At 37.6% G+C, this 18,656-nt stretch overlaps 1 protein-coding gene across 3 annotated transcripts in view; it reads left to right on the plus strand.

Moving 5' to 3' along the window:
* Positions 1-18,656, plus strand: part of AOX1 (aldehyde oxidase 1) — a 46,977-nt gene that overhangs the window by 19,239 nt on the left and 9,082 nt on the right. For all 3 annotated transcript variants that reach the window (XM_009462355.2, XM_087731289.1, XM_087731290.1), the window contains 14 exons: positions 790-882; positions 2,846-3,015; positions 4,361-4,487; positions 5,017-5,139; positions 6,865-6,961; positions 7,893-8,017; positions 9,498-9,631; positions 10,919-11,006; positions 12,039-12,125; positions 14,427-14,618; positions 14,913-15,140; positions 16,202-16,297; positions 17,000-17,128; positions 17,624-17,698. In XM_009462355.2, the coding sequence (XP_009460630.2) occupies positions 790-882; positions 2,846-3,015; positions 4,361-4,487; positions 5,017-5,139; positions 6,865-6,961; positions 7,893-8,017; positions 9,498-9,631; positions 10,919-11,006; positions 12,039-12,125; positions 14,427-14,618; positions 14,913-15,140; positions 16,202-16,297; positions 17,000-17,128; positions 17,624-17,698 (1,764 nt within the window). The remainder of the gene's footprint in view (positions 1-789; positions 883-2,845; positions 3,016-4,360; positions 4,488-5,016; positions 5,140-6,864; positions 6,962-7,892; positions 8,018-9,497; positions 9,632-10,918; positions 11,007-12,038; positions 12,126-14,426; positions 14,619-14,912; positions 15,141-16,201; positions 16,298-16,999; positions 17,129-17,623; positions 17,699-18,656) is intronic.

Below are 18,656 nucleotides of genomic sequence, written 5' to 3' on the forward strand. Positions count from 1 at the left end.
AAATATTGTCTTTGGGGTTCAGATCTACCGAAGAACATAAGCACTTAACTCCCAAAGAGACTGATGGAGAGATGCCCATTTAACTTTTAGGTGCTCAGATATCTTTACCTTGGACATTAGGCTTTAAAAAAAATTGAGCAATGTTAATGGAACAATATATCGGTGTTGAGCTCCCAGGCCCAAAGAAAACATACATGAGGTCTTACTCCATCTGTCTGTAGTTCAAAACATAAATAGACAGAATAGAAATAAAGGCTTTGGAAAGCAACTGTAGGTGTTAAACCAACCATCCTTCTTGTATGAGTCGTTGACTGGGAGAGGAGGACTCTAAAATTTCACTTCCCAATACATTCTAGGTGTAATTTACTTATTTTTGTCTTAAATCTGTCCTTATGGGGAAAAAATATCCCTTTTGCCTTTTTCTTCTGTGTTACCTTGAGCTCTTCCCTCTGAATTACCATCACTAGGTAATTTACTATTACCAGGAGTGATTCCGTGCCAGTTTTGATCAGATCCCAGAACAAACCTCTTCTGACTATCCCTGCTTTAGGTTGCTTACTTTAAACAAGCATATTTGTTGAACCCACCCAATATATTTTTAAATATTATTTACTGAAATCTCAAAACTCTACATTGTTTTAAAATTGTTATTTTAGATCCTTTTTAGCTTGTGAGAGTCTTGAAGGAATTTCCTGTATAAAGAGTTTGTATGTGGTGATTTTGTTTGTTAGCTTTTTTAATTGGAATGTTCAAAATGTGAGTTTTAGTAGTAATTCACTTCCTTTTCAGGATCCTTGCCACTATCCCGGCATACCTATGGAATATATGAGTGTCCTACAAGATTTCAAAACCAAAATGCCACAGAGTATCCAAATATACCAGGCAAGTGATTTTATTCTAAGATTGTTCTGGGCTTTATAAGATTTGGTAAAAAGTCATGGTTCAAGCATGACACTTGCTGTGAAGCTCAGGTACAAATTTTCCAAAGGATTGAAGGCAACATATTCTTAGTGGTTTATTTTAACTGCATCTCAATTAGAAAAACCTTGTTTGTAAAAAATAGACTCATACGGGTATACTCACTTCTTGTAAAGAGTTCTCAAAAGATAAATATGCTGAACAAACTCCATTGTCAGACTGCTTAAACTTGGTATATTGCAGTGTGCAACCCAATTGGAAAAAATTAGAAGAAAATAAAAAAGATTGAAAAGCCCAAGTCTATAGCTCTCACTGTAGTATTCTTGTCTCAAGATACGCTTTTCTTAAGATCTCAGAGGGCTCTTAGGTCTTACTGTAGATTTAGGAATCGGGATGGAGTTTGTGATGGCTCTCTGATCAAATTAACAAGAGTATTCAAGGAGAAGTCAGCAGTAGAGGGCAGCAAAGAACGCCTTTTGGATTTTCTGAGCTCACCTTTGTGACTAGATCATGTTGGGAACTCCTGCAAGGATTTTTGGTATCTTCATACCCTCAACACACAGGTAAAAATCTCAAGTTTTTGAAAACCTAAAGAAAATTCAAATGAAAACCAGATAAACATATTTTTTCATTTTCAGATATTCTTTATAATAACATTTCAGCTTTAAATACTTTAAATTTGTTCAAGTAGTTGTCTTCAGCTTACTTCAGAGTTATTGTCAAAAAAAAGACACTACAGACTTACAAAAAGGGCCAGGATCAAAGGTACTCGTTCTTTATGACTTTCAGCAATTTATTCCCCAGCTACAAGAAAGTGACTAAACAACAGAAATGGAAATAATTTGTTATTTAGATCAGTTGGCACTGAGCAACAGAAATTATTTAGAAACAGAGAAAATCTGTTTTTTCACTTTAAATTTCTATCTAACTTTTGCAAGCCCCTATCTTTTGTCTGGAGTTCTTCAGTTGAACATTATTAAGCTTTTAAAATTAAGGGGGGAAAAAGTAATGCGTATCCTGAAAGATAAATACCTGGTCATTCTGTTAGTGGAAAAGTTGAGATGGTTTGGCTGAGAGAGCCATTTGAAGAACTTTAGGCAGTCAAGTGAAAAATGTCTGTTCTTGGCCTTGGGCGTGCAGCAGACAGTGTGCCAGAAAGTGCAGGAGGTAGAAACGTGTAGCCAGAACACTTGTGTGATGGAAACTATAGAAGAAAGAAGGTTTTGAGTTGTGAGCAATTAACTAGTTCTAAAAGTAAAAAAGGAAAAAGTTAGTGTGAACACCGACTTAGAAACTGGAAGTGTTCTGGAAGTTGGCAACAATTAGTTAGTGTGGCAGAATTAACTGGCAACACTGAATTAACTTTTGGGAAAGACTTAGCAAAATAAGGTTAATAAGGCACTAAATTAATACACAGGTGCAAAGAAATAAAATTGGGAAGGAAATATTTAAACATTTTCTCACTAGTTTGATCACTTGCAGTCTTTCAGTGAGGAAGACAAATCCTACGAATCAGTGCAAATAGCTCAAAATACAACACCAGACACTGGTAAAATACAGAGCAGAATCTCGTGCGAATACTTTGGAAGATTATCAAAGCTTCATGACACCAATCAGTAAGGGAGGAAACTATCTTTCTGAAAAAGAAATGCTGTTTGTATCAGTCTGAGGTAAATGATTAAGGAAAAAAATTCAAGTAGACAAACCTGTGCAAGGATCTCAGAAGGCTCCTTAAGAGAAGAAATTGAAGAAATCCCCAGGAGCAGCAGTCAGGTCCTGCATCCACATCTGTTTTCAATATTGAACCAGAAGATGATAATACCAACAGTTGTTCCTTCATCTGATTTTCTGATTACTATAAGAATAGCATGACTATTCTTTTTTTAACTGTTTGGGGGTGGGGGGGTGTGTGTTTTTGACTGTACAGGATATAGAGCCGAGTCAGTCTCCCCAGGATCCTGTAGGACGGCCCATTATGCACCTGTCTGGAATTAAGCATGCCACTGGTGAAGCGGTTTATGTTGATGACCTTCCTTCTGTGGATGGGGAGCTCTTCCTGGCTGTTGTCACTAGTTCCAGAGCTCATGCTAAGATTGTGTAAGTGTTCAAAGTGTATCTGCAGAAAGTGTTATTATGAATTGCTGTCTGAGATTTTTAGAGCAGACTAATGAGTTACGTGTATACAGAAGAGCATGCCTGATACCCGCACTGGCTCAGGTGCTGGAAGCAATATTGTCACTCTGGTAGAAGGCTCTGTTTGGATGTATCTCACTCCATATTACTCTACTAATGAGGCTGAACTGTTTCTGGTCCGTGAGCCAGCCTAGAGCTAGCCTAGGTACCTGCACAAAGTGCTGAGCTGTGCAGTACGAGCAGGCACTGAAACTCAGCTTTACCAACATAGCTTTGAAATCTCAACTCTATTATGAAAAAAGAAAATTGTTCAAAATGTAGGAAATAGTGTTGCAACATTGCAGCAACAAGGTAGCAAAGGTCACATGAGGCCTTAGAGGAGAGGAAGATGGGAAGAGAATTTTATTTTGAAAGAAAACTGTTTTCACTTATGTTTTTATACTGCCAGGATACGCCTCTTCTAGCAGTTTGTTCAACGTTCAGGCACCAAAATGCACATATCCAAGTTGTCTGCCCAGCATTCAGGCACCAAGATGTATATCCAGGTGGTCTGGTCAGGATTAATTGTGATGATAGAGAGGACTGGGGCTGCTAGCTGTAGAGTCTTTGTCATATTTCCTGGCTTATTCTTGGGTTGGCGATAGTATGCTGGGTTTGGATGGGCTCTTTTTGGTACCGTCAAGGGGCTGACATCACCGCCATCCCTGTGAGTCAGTAGGATTTATTCACTCTCCGTTGTCTTCTGATCTGGGTGTCCAGAGAAGATGCCTGTAGATGTGCTGGGATCCTGATGACCTGCTAAACTAGGTGCTATCACAACGTGCCATTCTTACAGACCTTCTGCCGTTCTTTCTCATCCTTCTACACCCATACATTCCCATTCATTCTCCATTTATACTGGTCTTGCCATTTCTATTATAATTCTCTACATGAACTCTCCATTTATAGATGCTTATTTGTATCAGTTTGATATCTGTGTAGGCTGTGAGGTCATAGAAAGTTGCAATTGTAGCATCATAATTATGCAGTGATTTTTATTAAACCAATGCAGTTCAGGCAGTCTAACAAGCCAATGGCTTCCCTGTTGCATCTAGAGTATTTCACAGAAATGAAGCAGGTTAGTAGAATTTTTAATTTGCCTTTGACCTGTACTTCTTCACATGCCAGAGACAGAAGGAAAAGACATGTCTGAACCTAGGAGCAGATCCTGGCAGTACAAGAAACATACCTCTGTATTGTGTTCCCTTCCTCTGTGCAACACTTTGTAAAACTAATGAATTACACTTCTCTCTTCCCATATCCCAATCAGATCTATAGATACCTCAGAGGCTCTGAAAGCACCAGGTGTGTTCGATATCATAACAGCTCATGATGTACCAGCTACAAATGAGTTTTACTATTCCAATGATCCGGAGATTATATTTGCAAGAAACAAGGTATAAATATGATCTTTTTAAAACTGATTTTCTTAATTTTTACTGTTTTTCTTAAGATTTTTGTAATGAAATTTTACTTGCTGACTCTTGAATTTCTGTATTGTGTGTACATCAGGGAATCACTTTAGGCATATAACAAGGTAAATTCTCACAATTTTTTCCTCCCTTTTCAACTTCAAACCAGCTGATGTACATTATATTCTGTCTAGAGAAAAATATATAAATCGGAAGAATACAGATTAAACCTCACAAAACCATCTGAGTTGTTAGAAGAGTATATTTCATTGAAAGTTAGGTTCCCAAATCGCTTATCCATTTTTAATACTGTATTTTCCTTGATTCCCCAGTTATACTGGTATTTCTAATAATTCATTAGCTTCATGGATGATCTAAAAAATACAAAGATCCTAAGTCAAAACAAAATTCTAAAAAGGAAACATGAATAGTGGTTAGACGAGAGAAGAACATCAGCAGCACATATGGGAATAATTTGAATCCACTGTTCTATTAAGTGATGTGTATTTTACAGGTGATTTGTGTGGGTCAGATTGTCTGTGCTGTGGTTGCAGATTCAGCTGTTCATGTCAAACAGGCAGCTGCAAAAGTGAAGATAGAGTATGAAGTGCTGGAACCAGTGATCTTAACAATTGAGGTACTAATAATTTCTTTTCTCTTGCTTTTTTATTGTTTTATCTACATAATTAATGGAAGAAGCAGTTCACACTCTTCACTTGCTTTTTAAACACGATTTTCTAAGGGAACAAGGTGAATATGAACATCCAATTAACCAGTCTGTCAGTGTCCCTATACATAACTTTTCAACCTTTTGGATCATTTTGACCACTTATGATAGGCAGGCAACAGTCTCAAAGGTATTAAGGTCCCACAAGTTTCATAATAATAAACATAAGAGTAGAAAAGAAGAATTCTTTTGATGTTCCCAGTGAGGAAAAGGCAATGAGCACGCTGGTTGTTTATAATTCTTTTGGTAGCTACCAGTTGGTCAATCAGGGTGTGTATATCGGCTGAACGATCAGCTCCTGCTTATCTGTAGCATTTTGTATCTGTTTTCAGGCTAGCAAGCCAACAAAGTTAGGCTGGAGACGTAGGAAGTGTTGGGGGAGTGCAAGGTGAAAGATGTTAGGGACATAGAACATTTTAGAAATGTGATGTGGGAGTCACAGGGGAAATAGACTTATGCTGGGTTAATGAGATGAATAGAAGTAAGGAACTAAGGACACACTTGCAGGGAACTAGCGTTAGTTCTGGTAAGTTGCTTGTCCTGGTTTTGGCTGGGATAGAGTTAATTTTCTTCCTAGTAGCTGGTGTAGTGCTGTGTTTTGGAACTAGTATGAGAATAATGTTGATGACACACTGATGTTTTAGTTGTTGCTAAGTAGTGTTTATACTAGTCAAGGACTTTTAAGCTTCCCATGCTCTGCCCAGTGCGCAGGAAGCTGGGAGGGGGCACAGCCAGGACAGCTGACCCAGACTGGCCAAGGGACTATTCCATACCATAGGCTCAGTGTATAAGCTGGGGGGAGTTGGCCAGGAGTGGGGAACTGCTGCTTGGGGACAGGCTGGGCATTGGTCAGCAGGTGGTGAGCAATTGCATTGTGCATCACATGCTTTGTATACCATTATTATTATTATTACTGCTGTTTTACTTTATTTTATTTCTATTATTAAACTGGTCTTATCTCAACCCACAAGTTCTCTCACTTTTACTCTTCTGATTCTCTCCCCCATTCCACTGGGGGCGGGGAGTGAACGAGCAGCTGTGTGGTGCTTAGTTGCTGGCTGGGTTTAAACTGCAACATTGCTTTACAGCTTGTTTCCATAATGCATGTGAGGTGTAACAGAACAGTCTTTCTCATACAAAAATAGAAGTAGTCTCTTTTTAAAGACCGGCAAATTTGACTAATATTTCATTACAGTTGAAAGTCCAATGAAGTCTTATTAGAAATAAAGCAAATCATGCTTAATAAATAGATTCTACTTTTACTTAGTCCTTGTGATTTCTTCCCCTCTTAATGGCATCACTCTTTGGCTGATGGGGTTGCATTCTTATTCTGTGCTCCCTTGGTCACTTGCTAGATGTAGGAGAGGAACGAGCAGGTTGAATAAACTGAATGCATTTCCTTCAGAAACTGCTATCATCAGTAACATAAGATACATCGAGAAAGAATTGCTGGAACTGAATACAAACTCTTCAACAATGACAGTAAAGTGATGAAATACACTTATTCATTGACTTTGATAGCTGGTGGCTCAAATCTCTGAAGAGAACGGTGTTTCTCCTGAGAGTAAAATGACACAACAAGCTGAGAACCTTTAAAATACTTTAAAAATCTATTTCTCTTTTTCTCCACTGCAGGAAGCTATAAAGCACAACTCGTTCTTTGAGCCAAAAAGAACATTAGAACAAGGAAATGTTGATCAGGCATTTGAAACTGTTGATAATATAATTGAAGGTAAACTACAGAATACATTCTGTGAGAAGTTGTGGTCAGTATTTGGGTTTGTCTGTCTGTTCTTCAAGTCCCAGTTCTACCTTTTTTCCATATAGCCATTAGGCCTGAGAAAGCTCTTGGTCACCTGGAAGGAAGTGTGATTAAACCTAGTGGTCTTGTGGTCCTGCTAATACGTTCAAGGTTTCTGTATCTTCTATCCTTGAAACAGAATCACAGAATAATTAGGTTGGAACGGGGTCGTCTAGTCCAACCTCCTGCTTAAAGCAGGTGCAGTTAGAGCAGGTTACTAAGGGCCATGTCCAATCAGGTTTTGGATACCTCCAAAAATGGAGATTCCACAACCTCTATAGGCACCTCTTCCAATGTTTGACCTCTTTTATGATGAATTCTTTTTTCTTATATCAAGTTGGAATTTCTTGTGTTCATTGCCTCTTATCCTTCCACTGTCCATCTCTGAGGACAGTCTAGCTCACTCTTTCCTACACCCTCCATTAGGCAGTTGTAGACAGCAATAAGATCTCCCCTTAACCCTTTTCTTCTTGTGGATGAATAAATCCAGTTCTCTCAGCCTCGTCTGATACAACCTGTGGTCCAGCCCCCGACCGTCTTGGTGGCTGCCTTCTTGACCTGGTCCAGTATGTCCATGCTTTGTTCAATTTATCTATGTTTTATTTAATATTGTCACTACTTGTAGGCAATATTGTTCCGCTGTTAGTCAAGTTCTGTTTATGCCACTGAAAAAGACCAATTTAATCCTGCAAGGGGTTTCATCTGTGGTTTTATTTTAGATGTTTCTCCTTCGTACAAAAAGCATCATAAGATTTGATACTGATTACCATAATTTACATGATGATGGGCAGTTAGTTCTTTCCTGGTTCATTTCTTCTGTCCTTTTCCCTCAGTAACACTTGTGTTTTTCTCTTTGGATCAGGGGAGATTCGCATTGGGGGACAGGAACACTTTTACATGGAGACTCAGAGTGTGCTTGCTGTTCCGAAAGGAGAGGATAAAGAAATGGATGTGTATGTGTCGACACAGCATCCAGCAATTATTCAGGTAATACAGAGCATTCTCAGAGAAAGTAGTTGAACATGTGACAATAGAGCTTTTTAAGTTTGGTTTACAAATCCATCTTAACAGTTTATAAGCAGTAGGAACATGAAATTACACATCTGGATTATCCAACAACAGCTGTTTTGTAGTACTGCTGTATCCTCATAAACACTGACCACTACACTGTGAGGATAAGGAGCAAGTAAAAGTTTCTTATTTCCCTTTGAACAAAGTACCTCATGCACCACTATTGTAAGCATGAAGAACTCCCTGTAGAGTGCTGAGGCTCCTCCATCCCTGTTAGCTTTCCACTGAGGGGAAGAGCAATCAGCAACCTGCAGAGTCAGAGCCTGCTGAGGGTTTGATCAATGCTAATAGCTGTAGGTGAGACTGCTGCTCCATGCCAAAATCATAATCATAGAATGGTTTGGGTTTGAAGGAACCTTTAAAGATCATCTAATCCAACCCCCCTGCCATGGGCAGGGTTATCGTTCACTAGATCAAGTTTCTCAAAGCCCTGTCAAACCTGACCTTGAACACTTCCAATCATGGGGTGTCCACAACTCCTCTGGGCAACCTGTACCAGTGTCTCACCACCCTCACTGTAAAAGATTTCTTCCTTATGTCCAATCTAAACCTACCCTCTTTCAGTTTAAAACTGTTGCCCCTTGTCCTGTCAGTACAGGCCTTGGTAAAAGTCTTTCTGTTTCTTATAAGCCCCCTTTATATATTGAAAGGCCACAATAAGGTCTTCCTGGAGACTTCTCTTCTCCAGGCTGAACAACTCCAACTCCATCTCTCTCAGCCTTTCTTCGTAGCAGAGGTGTTCCAGCCCTCTGATCATTTTCATGATGCTAAATGGTAAAGCAAATGCTGACATAGCATATGGTCTACATGGCAATAGCTGTGGTGCATGAAACTGGTAGTATTTCAGACTCAGCACTGGCATTTTGTGTTCAAAGCCCAGATGACCTCCTTTTATCATTTCCATTATTATTGTATTGCCAATAGCCAAGAAGCATGAAGAACTTTTTGTTTGAGAAAATTATTTGAAGCAAGAATATTCCTGACACTAGCAAGACCTTAGATTATTAAAAAACAAATGATTTTATTTGAATTAAAAATTAAAATCAAATTTATGATCTTAGTAATAAAAATAATTAAAACTGTGTTCTAATCCCTTTTTCTTATAGGTGAAGCTTCTTGCTGTTTAGATAATGAAATCCAAGGGTATTATTCTTCACTCCTGTCCATGGTCATTTCACAGTCTCCATGGCAGAGATTTTAAATGTGAACACTGCTGAGTGTTGTTATCTTTTTCTTGCTTTTTAACCTAGGGTAAAGGAAAATTTTTTTTCATCTGATTTAAAAAAAAAAACCTAGAAACATATACGGAACCCTTTTCTAGAAAAGGTTTTTATTTCAGAACCTAACTTTTAGGCTTAGTTTGAGTTGGCATAAAAGATTAAAACTGGTTTTACAGGAGATGGTAGCTGCAACTTTAGGCGTTCCAGCCAACAGGATCATGTGCCATGTTAAACGAGTTGGTGGAGCTTTTGGTGGGAAACTCCTGAAAGCTGGCTTACTGGCATCAGTTGTTGCAGTGGCAGCAAACAAGTAAGTGCAGTATGTGTGTATTGGGATATGAAGAGAAAATAGGGTGAACAAGTTTTGCATTTTGGCTAAAATGCTTTTTCCTCCTTTCCCTAAGTTGCTAGCCAAAAAGTCAAAAAATCCTGACTGCTCACATTTTCTAAGACTGTTCAGTGCATTTCTTTGTTTTGTTTTGTTAGACTGCTTATGTTAAGCAGCTCTAGCCTCAACTAAATTAATGGGACTTGAAGAAATTGGTATTAGTATAAGCTAGAAATATTCTTGAAATGATTGAGCATTTCAAAAGGATCAGTCCCAACTACTGGGGCTTTGTATGTACATTCAAAACACGACATTAACCATCCAGATGTGAACTTCACTGGCACAGCAGGATGCAGAAGGAAGAGTTCATGAGTGGAACTGCTTTAAAGAACAAGTAGTACTAGTTCAGTCCCCAACATCTTTCAGACAAAATTAGCTTAAATCTATTAGATATTATGGTTTTGCTAATACTACTTGAATTAGTTTAGGAACCTTAACACATAAAGCTCCATCCCCCACCCTACAAATTTGACAGGACAATATTGGCAATTAGCTGTCAGGGGATAGTAACCTCTTTTATAAGCATAACTGATTTGCTGCAGAATGCACATCAGGCTACACCCTCTGTTAGCCAAAATGATCTTGTAATCTGAATGGTTAGCTCAACGCATTTCTCTTGTTACTGTTGTACAAACTGCTCTTGATTATTTTTGGCCATATTATCTGTGTTTTGGAATAACCAGACCATGCTAAAAATAATCTTTTTTTATAGCTTAAACAATCTTTTTTATTGTTAAGATTTTATTTTACATCTTACGTCCATTTTTTCAAAAGTAACTATTTTAAATGGTATATGCATTTGTAGACTAATTTTCATATTTTTATTATTATCCATAGTTTGGTTTTATTCCAATGCACCCTATTTCAGTATGATTCTGAATAGCTGAGAGGTGACTATTTCTTGCTTAAGGTTGAATGCTGACTGCTGTTAGCTCACTTAACACAGTTCAGTCTTAACACTGAAATAACAATTTATTCAGAAGAAGTTTGCACTGAGTTGTCTCATTGGCTTCAAGAGATGAAACGAAAATTCTGACATGATTGTAAATGCAAAAGAATGTGAACTCTGGACATAGCTTTAAGCACATATTTAAGCCTATTAAAGTTAAGTTTAATCTAAATGCATGTTTATATGCATGGCTAGATCTGGATACATGATGAATAGTATCTTATTTTGACTGAAATTTGACTTTTCCTTTGTTGTTTTAGAACCAACAGAGCAGTTCGTCTTATTCTGAGCCGAGGGGATGATATGTTAATCACTGGTGGCCGACATCCTTTCATTAGTAAATATAAAGTGAGTGCCACAAGAATTCAGTGAAAAAATACCTGCCCATATTCTGTGAATAAGTATTTCAGTGTTACTGGTTAATATTTGTTCTATTAATGAAAATTAGTATAATCAATTCAATTTTAAAAGAAAAATACTAGCCAGATAACCAAGAGATAAAAGTTGCTCTACAGTCCTTTCTCTGCTTCTGCCTCTGTCTCTGCATGTTTGGTTTTTTTTTTTTTTCCCTAGTCCCTTCATGTCCTTTTCCTTTTATAGCTCTTTCTGTCTTTCTTTCGGGGAACAGGAAACCAAACTAGCTCAGACTTCTTCTGCAGAGGTTTATTTTAAACCATCCATATGGTTAGGTTCACACAAAGGAGCAGCTAGTTTTTCACAGAAAGTGTCATACAGGAAAACTCACCCTATGGAGGAAATTAATCTCTTCCCTGCTCATGCACTGTCATCAGTCATAACTATTCATTAGGACAATTTCTGCCACTTTTTCCATCTCTACTACATAGGTAAAGTAAGAGAGGTTTTATAAGATGCTTCCCTTAAGTTGAAAATGAGCTGTAGCTCGTGTTGAGAATTCAGGAACTATTAGTGGCAGCAGATGAAAAGAGAGATGTGAGATAAAGATAACATTTCTTCATTAAGAAAAATAAATGTCATACTCCATCTGCCAGACACTATTCGTACAGTCAAAGTGGGATTTGACTTTGTGTACAGTGAACATTCCTAGACGACATGCTCATCAGCCATCTCAGGAAATATACAGGAAACCACTGGACTTCCCTGCTTCTTCCTTTCCCAGTGGGCTGATGTTGCTTGTTATATGGTGTACCTATACAGATCACAGATGCCTGGTGGGCGAGCCAATATCTTAGGAACACACTTTCTTTCTCTTGCCCTCCTATAGTTTTAGTGAATGCTGCCCAGAAATGAATAGTGCAGTATGACCCTAATGGTGTGGGTTACATTAGTTTTCAAAATATACAAGCGCTGAAGAAATAAATGAATGCCAAAATCTAAATAGGTTATTATTGGTCCTTCTAGGTTGGCTTCATGAATGATGGTAGGATCAAAGCTGTAGATGCCAAATACTACATTAACGGAGGATGCACCCCTGATGAATCTGTTGTGGTAAGGATTTTATAAGCTGACAAATCTTACGACATGGAGGAATCATTAGCTGGAAAATTATGAAGGCCAAATTCCCTTGCACATGTATTGTTAATCATATAGCCTTTTGATGTAGGGACTGTGAGTTGTTGGAAAATCTACACCTAGTAGTTTAACCTTTGCTTATTCAGTTCAGTGAAGCACTATACTACTTTTTGATATTTTCCTACGCGTTCACTTTGTGAATGGTTTCTCAGGCTTATTTTCCCATTATAAACATGTCAACTAATCATATATTCCTTTTAAAATACATAGCACCTGTTGGTGCCTGCCTAAAGCTTTATGTGTACAAGGAAGACCTTTCTTAGCCTTCAGAAAATGCGTAGTGATAGTTCTGTTACTATCTCTACTCATTTCTGTACTGGGTCTGCATTTATTGTGCTGTATACCTCAGTTCCTCACTTACAGGTCTGCAAAGTATAAAATGTTGCTTGCTTTAATATCAGTCACTAGCTATTTGTGTTTGCATAGGCTATTCTAGCTGTAACAGAAATGTTTGTTGAGGTTACTACCCCTCATCTGCTTGTGATTGCCCCACCTATGGGTATTCTCTGCACTCTGAAATCTGTCAGTGTAACTGCCCATGCTATTGCTGCGTAACCTGGTTTTGAAAAATAACCTGGGTTAGAAAAAATCCACTATTAAAAGCATGTACGTTAATCCAGATCACATGTCAGAACCATCTTAAGATGAAATTCTACAAAGATACAGTGAAGCTGGTGGACTTAGAATTGGAGACAGTGATAACCAGCTGAGTAACCTTTCCACCCAACTCAGCTACAGCTGGAATAGCACATGTGATAACAGCCTAACTCTCTAACATCACTCCCTAATTAATTAGATCAATAACCAGTAGTCTAGCTGTGTGATTCCATTTGATTCTATTAGTATAGCATTAATAATTCAACACTTTTAAAAGGAGAAGTAGGTTTATTGGAAATAAAATTATAAGCGTTACCAAACTTACAGTCCAGTTTGCTTTCTGGGCCAGAGTGACTTATCTGTGTGTTCCCAAGACAGTATTTTGGGATTTATTCTTTATTTAGAGAGGACCTTATTCTATGGGAGCCTAGCCCTAGAGAGAGCCAAGATGCTTGATGCTCATCGTCATAAAGCCTGGTCTTCCAGCATGGGAATTGAATATCAGTAATCTATGCTTAACTTAGTTATTGTTCAGTCAACAATTAATAATATGTTTTAATTCTCTGTGGTTGCATCAAGATTAGAGCAGACATTTCTGGGAAGAAACTTTGGCATAGCTACGAGTTGTATTATAACAATACATTGTATTCACTCTGATTTATCAATAACCCTCTTAAGACCGATCAGCTTCATGTACATTCTTTCTCTGAAGTCCATAGAAGTAGTGGTCATAATAATTAAAAAAAAATTACTCTTTTTCTTTCATTCTGCAAATTACATTTCAACTTATATTTCCTAAGTAAAGGTAGCATTATATGACATTATTCATATGCATAGTTATTACAGCAAAACTATCTTCGGTTGTTTCTATGCAGAAATGTTTTGAAGTTTATTGTTTAAAGCTCAGTGGGAACAGTAGGAATACAGGCTTAAATTTGCCATTCTGAGAAATCTACTTAACACTGAAGAGAGCCAGTGGCCTCTACATGAGGCATCAAAACATTTTTTAACTTATTTATTTATTTTGATACTGACTCCTAGAGCCTAATTTGAGGTATCTAATATGGGATTTTAGTTTTCTTGTGTTTTTGTGTGTATCATGTGGAATCTCTAAAAGAAAAATGTAAGAACCAGAAGACATGGTAGACTGCAGTACATATGCTTTCTGGTGGAACTAAACCTTAACTGTGAATTTCCATAGGATGTGATAATTCCGAATGCTTTCATCAGTTCCTTTCATAGTCCTATTGCTTTAAGTCTAATCTGCCTGGTTTTAGTTCTGTGTGGCTTCTGATATCAAAGTAGGAGCAAAATGAATCATAAAATGAAGTATCTGTTACATTCTTAACTACTGACCAGCACTCGACTACTAGTAACATCAGCTGTGTTCTGTGAATATCAAAAAAGAACTGAAGACTAATATGCTGCATGAGAAATATACGAATAAAGTCTGTATGTGAGCATAAGAGTATTCTTACTACCAGTGATTGACAGAAACTCAATTTCAAAGCTAATTGTCTCAAGTTAAGGTCTTTATATGAGATGAGGAAGATTTAAATGTGAATTTGAAAGAAGCACTATTCTGAAGTTTTAACTATACCTGTTTGTCCCCTACCTCAGGTAGCAGAAGTATCCTTATTAAAAATGGACAACGCATACAAGATTCCCAACTTGAGATGCTGGGCTTATGCCTGCAAAACAAACTTGCCATCAAACACAGCGTTCCGAGGGTTTGGCTTTCCCCAGGCAGCACTGGTGACAGAAACTTGGATAACAGGAGTTGCAGATAAAACCGGTTTGCCACCAGAAAAGGTGACAAAATGAAGGCATCTTCTCTGCTAAAATGAAGTCTATGCAGTTGGAAAAATAAAACCCTTTAGATTAGCTCTATTAGATTATGTTAGACTTTTCTAAGTCAAACATAATTTGTGTTAAAATTCATATATTTTTTTAATCAATGTTGAATGAATAGCATGCTCTTGCAAACTGAACCAAACTGCTAATTGTTCAAAAAACATACGGTAATCTTGTTGTCTACTAGTCCCCCCAAATGGTCAGTCTGCCTTTAACAGGACTGTGTGATAGCTGTTTATTTTATTATTTCAGATTAGGGAAATAAATATGTATAAGAAGAACGAGCAGACACACTTCAAACAAAAGCTTGATCCACAAAACTTAATACGGTGTTGGAATGAATGTATGGAGAAATCTGCATACCACAGTAGGAAAACAGCTGTGAATGAATTTAACAAACAAAATTACTGGAAGAAAAAGGGGATTGCCATTGTACCAATGAAGTTTCCATTTGGACTAGGCACACGTTATCTTTCTCAGGTTAGTTTCTTTAAAGAATAAGTGAGCTAAGCTTTTTATCCATAGAAGATTACAGTTACTCTACCCTAGGATATAAAATGTGTTATCTTTCAACTTCTGCAAGACTATCCTCCTCCTAATAGTTGTTCTCTGAAGGCTACACTGCTTCTAGCTCTCTTCAAGCTGAGATCAAAGTTGTTTGGTTTTCAGGACCTAGGCAGCTTGGACCCTGTCTACTTAAAGGCCACTCCCATCTCTTGTGATGTGGTATTGGTATAGACGAGTTGAACACTTCTATGAAAAATTGTTGAAGACTCATGGCAAAGTGTTCATTAGATAAGTCTAGATTCTAGATAGAGCTCTGAGCTTACTCTTTCTGACCGTGGGGGTACTATGGGATGCTGTTCTTAATGACTTTTGATGTCATCAAAGACTAAATTTAAAGAAGAGGAGGACAGTAGTATTTTTGGTCTATGTATTTTGTTTAATGTATATATCCAGTGCTTCTGGAATAGGCAGAATTTTATCAATTGAAAATTAATTGATTGACTCGTATCGTATCAAACCGTCTGTGTTCAAGACTAAAGTCACAGGATCTTTGTAGTCTACAGTGCTACTTCCAACTGAGTCCAGGAGGAAAATCTCATTCAGAACTTTCCTCCTGTGTCTAATGCTGACAGCCTGCTCAACCCATGCAGTTAAAAAACCTGTGTCCAAAGGCTCTCAAACATCAGTGAGAGAGAAAATGGAACTTGCAGCAATTTGTGTGTACAGCCACTAGTGAGGGAGGTCCTCCAGCTTCTTTTGGAACCACTGAGATACTGTTGCCAGGTGTAAATTTATTTCAGGATTTAGCAACAGAAAAAGCAGACCTCCAAGGATTTATATCTTTTTCTTTTGAAGTTCATTACAGACGAAAAGCAGGGACTAGTGTTCCAAATTTTGCCTTATATTCAAAAGCATTAAACAGATAAGTTGAAATACAGTTCAAAACTGTGTCTGTCTTTTTCGATTCATCAGTTCATCACTGTATACAACGCATTTTTCACTAGTCTAAGCTTGATTTTGTTTTTCTTTTTTAGGCTGCTGCTCTGGTTCATATTTATACTGATGGGTCTGTGCTTCTGACACATGGTGGCATTGAAATGGGGCAAGGTATTCATACAAAAATGATCCAGGTAACAAATGATCCAAACAAGTATTACTTGTGCTTTACCTGTCATGCAGATAAACAGTGTGAAGGTTTTCTTCTTGGTTAGTGTACCAGTAGGACAGTTTCTTTATCAGCATAGGCACTGCTTCTTTGCATTGATAGAGTTAGGAAGCAAAGATGCCTTCATTAAGAGTCATAGAGACAGCAGAAGGAAAAAACAGCTTGTTTATTTTTTATTCTTCCAATGGTGTGTGAAGAGGCATATTAGAAGTAAGATTTTTGGGGGCTAATCCCATAAAACCCATGGTAAAAAAAGACAATCAGTATTCAGATTAGTACACAGTCCAGATGATATTGTTACGATCAGATTTGTTTAATGGATAATTGAGAGACAGATCTGTAAAGATATTTATCACGTCAATGAAAGCTTGGGATCTGGGCCTGCATAATTTATATGTCATACAGGGTATAAGTAGCAAAATCAGGAACCAAATGTTGGACTCCAGAGTCTCAATCCAGAGTTTGAGTACAGCTAAAACATTGCCCTTCTTTTCTGTTTCTTTGTACTGACAAACTGGACAGAATGATTTCAGCTGGAGGTTGGAAGAGGACTTCCTAAAACTTTATCTTTCCTGGTATCACTGACTTCTAGCAACTATTGGGGAACTGTTGGAGTGTTTAGAATGTTTCTAAAACAGAGAAGAATGTGTTGTTCTTCCTGAAACAGGTTGCTAGTCGGGAACTGAACATCCCCATGTCATATATTCACTTCTGTGAAACGAGCACCACCACTGTTCCTAATGCATGTGCCTCAGCAGGATCTGCAGGGACAGATGTCAATGGCATGGCTGTGAAGGTAAAGAGTAGTATTTAGGTTAACAAAACACCCTACCTCTCGTGGTATTTAATGCCTGCCAAACTTTAAGCATTAGTGATCCCACAGAAATCAAGTTTGAGATTACCAGTAATACCACTGGTGGTTGCCAAGAAGGAACACAACTTGTTGACAGTTTCTCAGTAATAGTGCTTATGAGTTTTCAGAATATGATCTGAGGTTTCCCCAAAAGATTCATGTTTGACAAAATCCTTGTTTCATCTAACAAACTAACTAGTCCCATACAAATCTTGTATCCTGTGCTAAATCTACTGATTCATGCAGATTCCAGCCCTTGTAACTTAACCCTTTATAAGGTTTGTGTCTACACAGTTAAAATGACACCTCCTACCATACTTTTTCAAACCAAGATCACAGTAAAGCATATACTTATTAAGTACTAACTAGAACATATCTTGAATAGTACCAAATATATCTGTGTTAATTTTGAGTTATATTCTCCCAACTTCTCACCAGGATGCTTGCCAAACTCTTCTGAAACGCCTGCAACCTATCATCAACAAGAACCCAAAAGGGACCTGGAATGATTGGGTAAGACATGTGAATCCTACTAAATGTGTTTTGTGTGCTTGCAAAAATCTGTGATATATGTCTTGTAGTCTATCAGTCTGCTCGGCCTAATAATCCTAAAGTTAAAAACTGCAGGAACAGGTTATTTCACAGAAAGATGGAGTGTAGGTGTTTGGTTTAGATATGTGGGAAACAATCCCCGGATCATATCTAGTTGGAAAGGAGGGGAAGCTATCTGTGAAGTCACATTTGGAGGCACAGAAGTTTTTAATATACAAAAAATATCAGCTTGTGCAATAACATAACCCAGCCCAGCTTACCATCAGACAAGCTGTTGCCAAAAGATTGTCAGGGTATATGTGTACAGCATCAATTTTCCTACATGGGTGTTCTTTTTTTTTTTTTTTTTTTTTTTTTTACCAAATCAATAAAGAGAAGTCTTCTTAACCTCTTCCTTCCATCTTTCTCCCACATGCAGTATATTACACAACTGCAAGAAAGGTAGCAGGAATCCTTGCTCCCATTGCTCTAATATGTAATTAGTTATACTATTAGTTACATTTGCAGTAGAATAGTACAGAAGTAGTGCTAAAGCTCTTTATAGAAATGGCTCCTGTCTGGTGTTACTTGAAACTGTAATAGAATTTTAGGGCTAGAAACTGAATTTTCTTAACTGAAAGCTTTCTGCTATAATATCAACTATTCTTATGAAGATATGGCTAGGCATCTAGTCCTATGTATTGAGATGTTAAAAGAAAACATGTTTGTTATGTCGTCTTATCCAATATTGCTTGTTACCTATGGCCTAACGAAAAGGACAATCCCTGCCTTGAGACATTTACAGATCCAGTATACTAGGGTGTTTCTTCTCAAGTGATTAAATACTATAATAACTGCAAAAATGTAAACATTTTCTTGGCAGTAGTAATTTCTAGCAATAGCAAATAATGTTGAAATACACGTGGTAGCTTGATAACTG

The sequence above is a fragment of the Nipponia nippon genome, unplaced genomic scaffold (genome assembly GCF_047370975.1).
Source record: "Nipponia nippon isolate SJK-2023a ecotype South Korea unplaced genomic scaffold, ASM4737097v1 scaffold_5, whole genome shotgun sequence".
NCBI lineage: Eukaryota > Metazoa > Chordata > Aves > Pelecaniformes > Threskiornithidae > Nipponia > Nipponia nippon.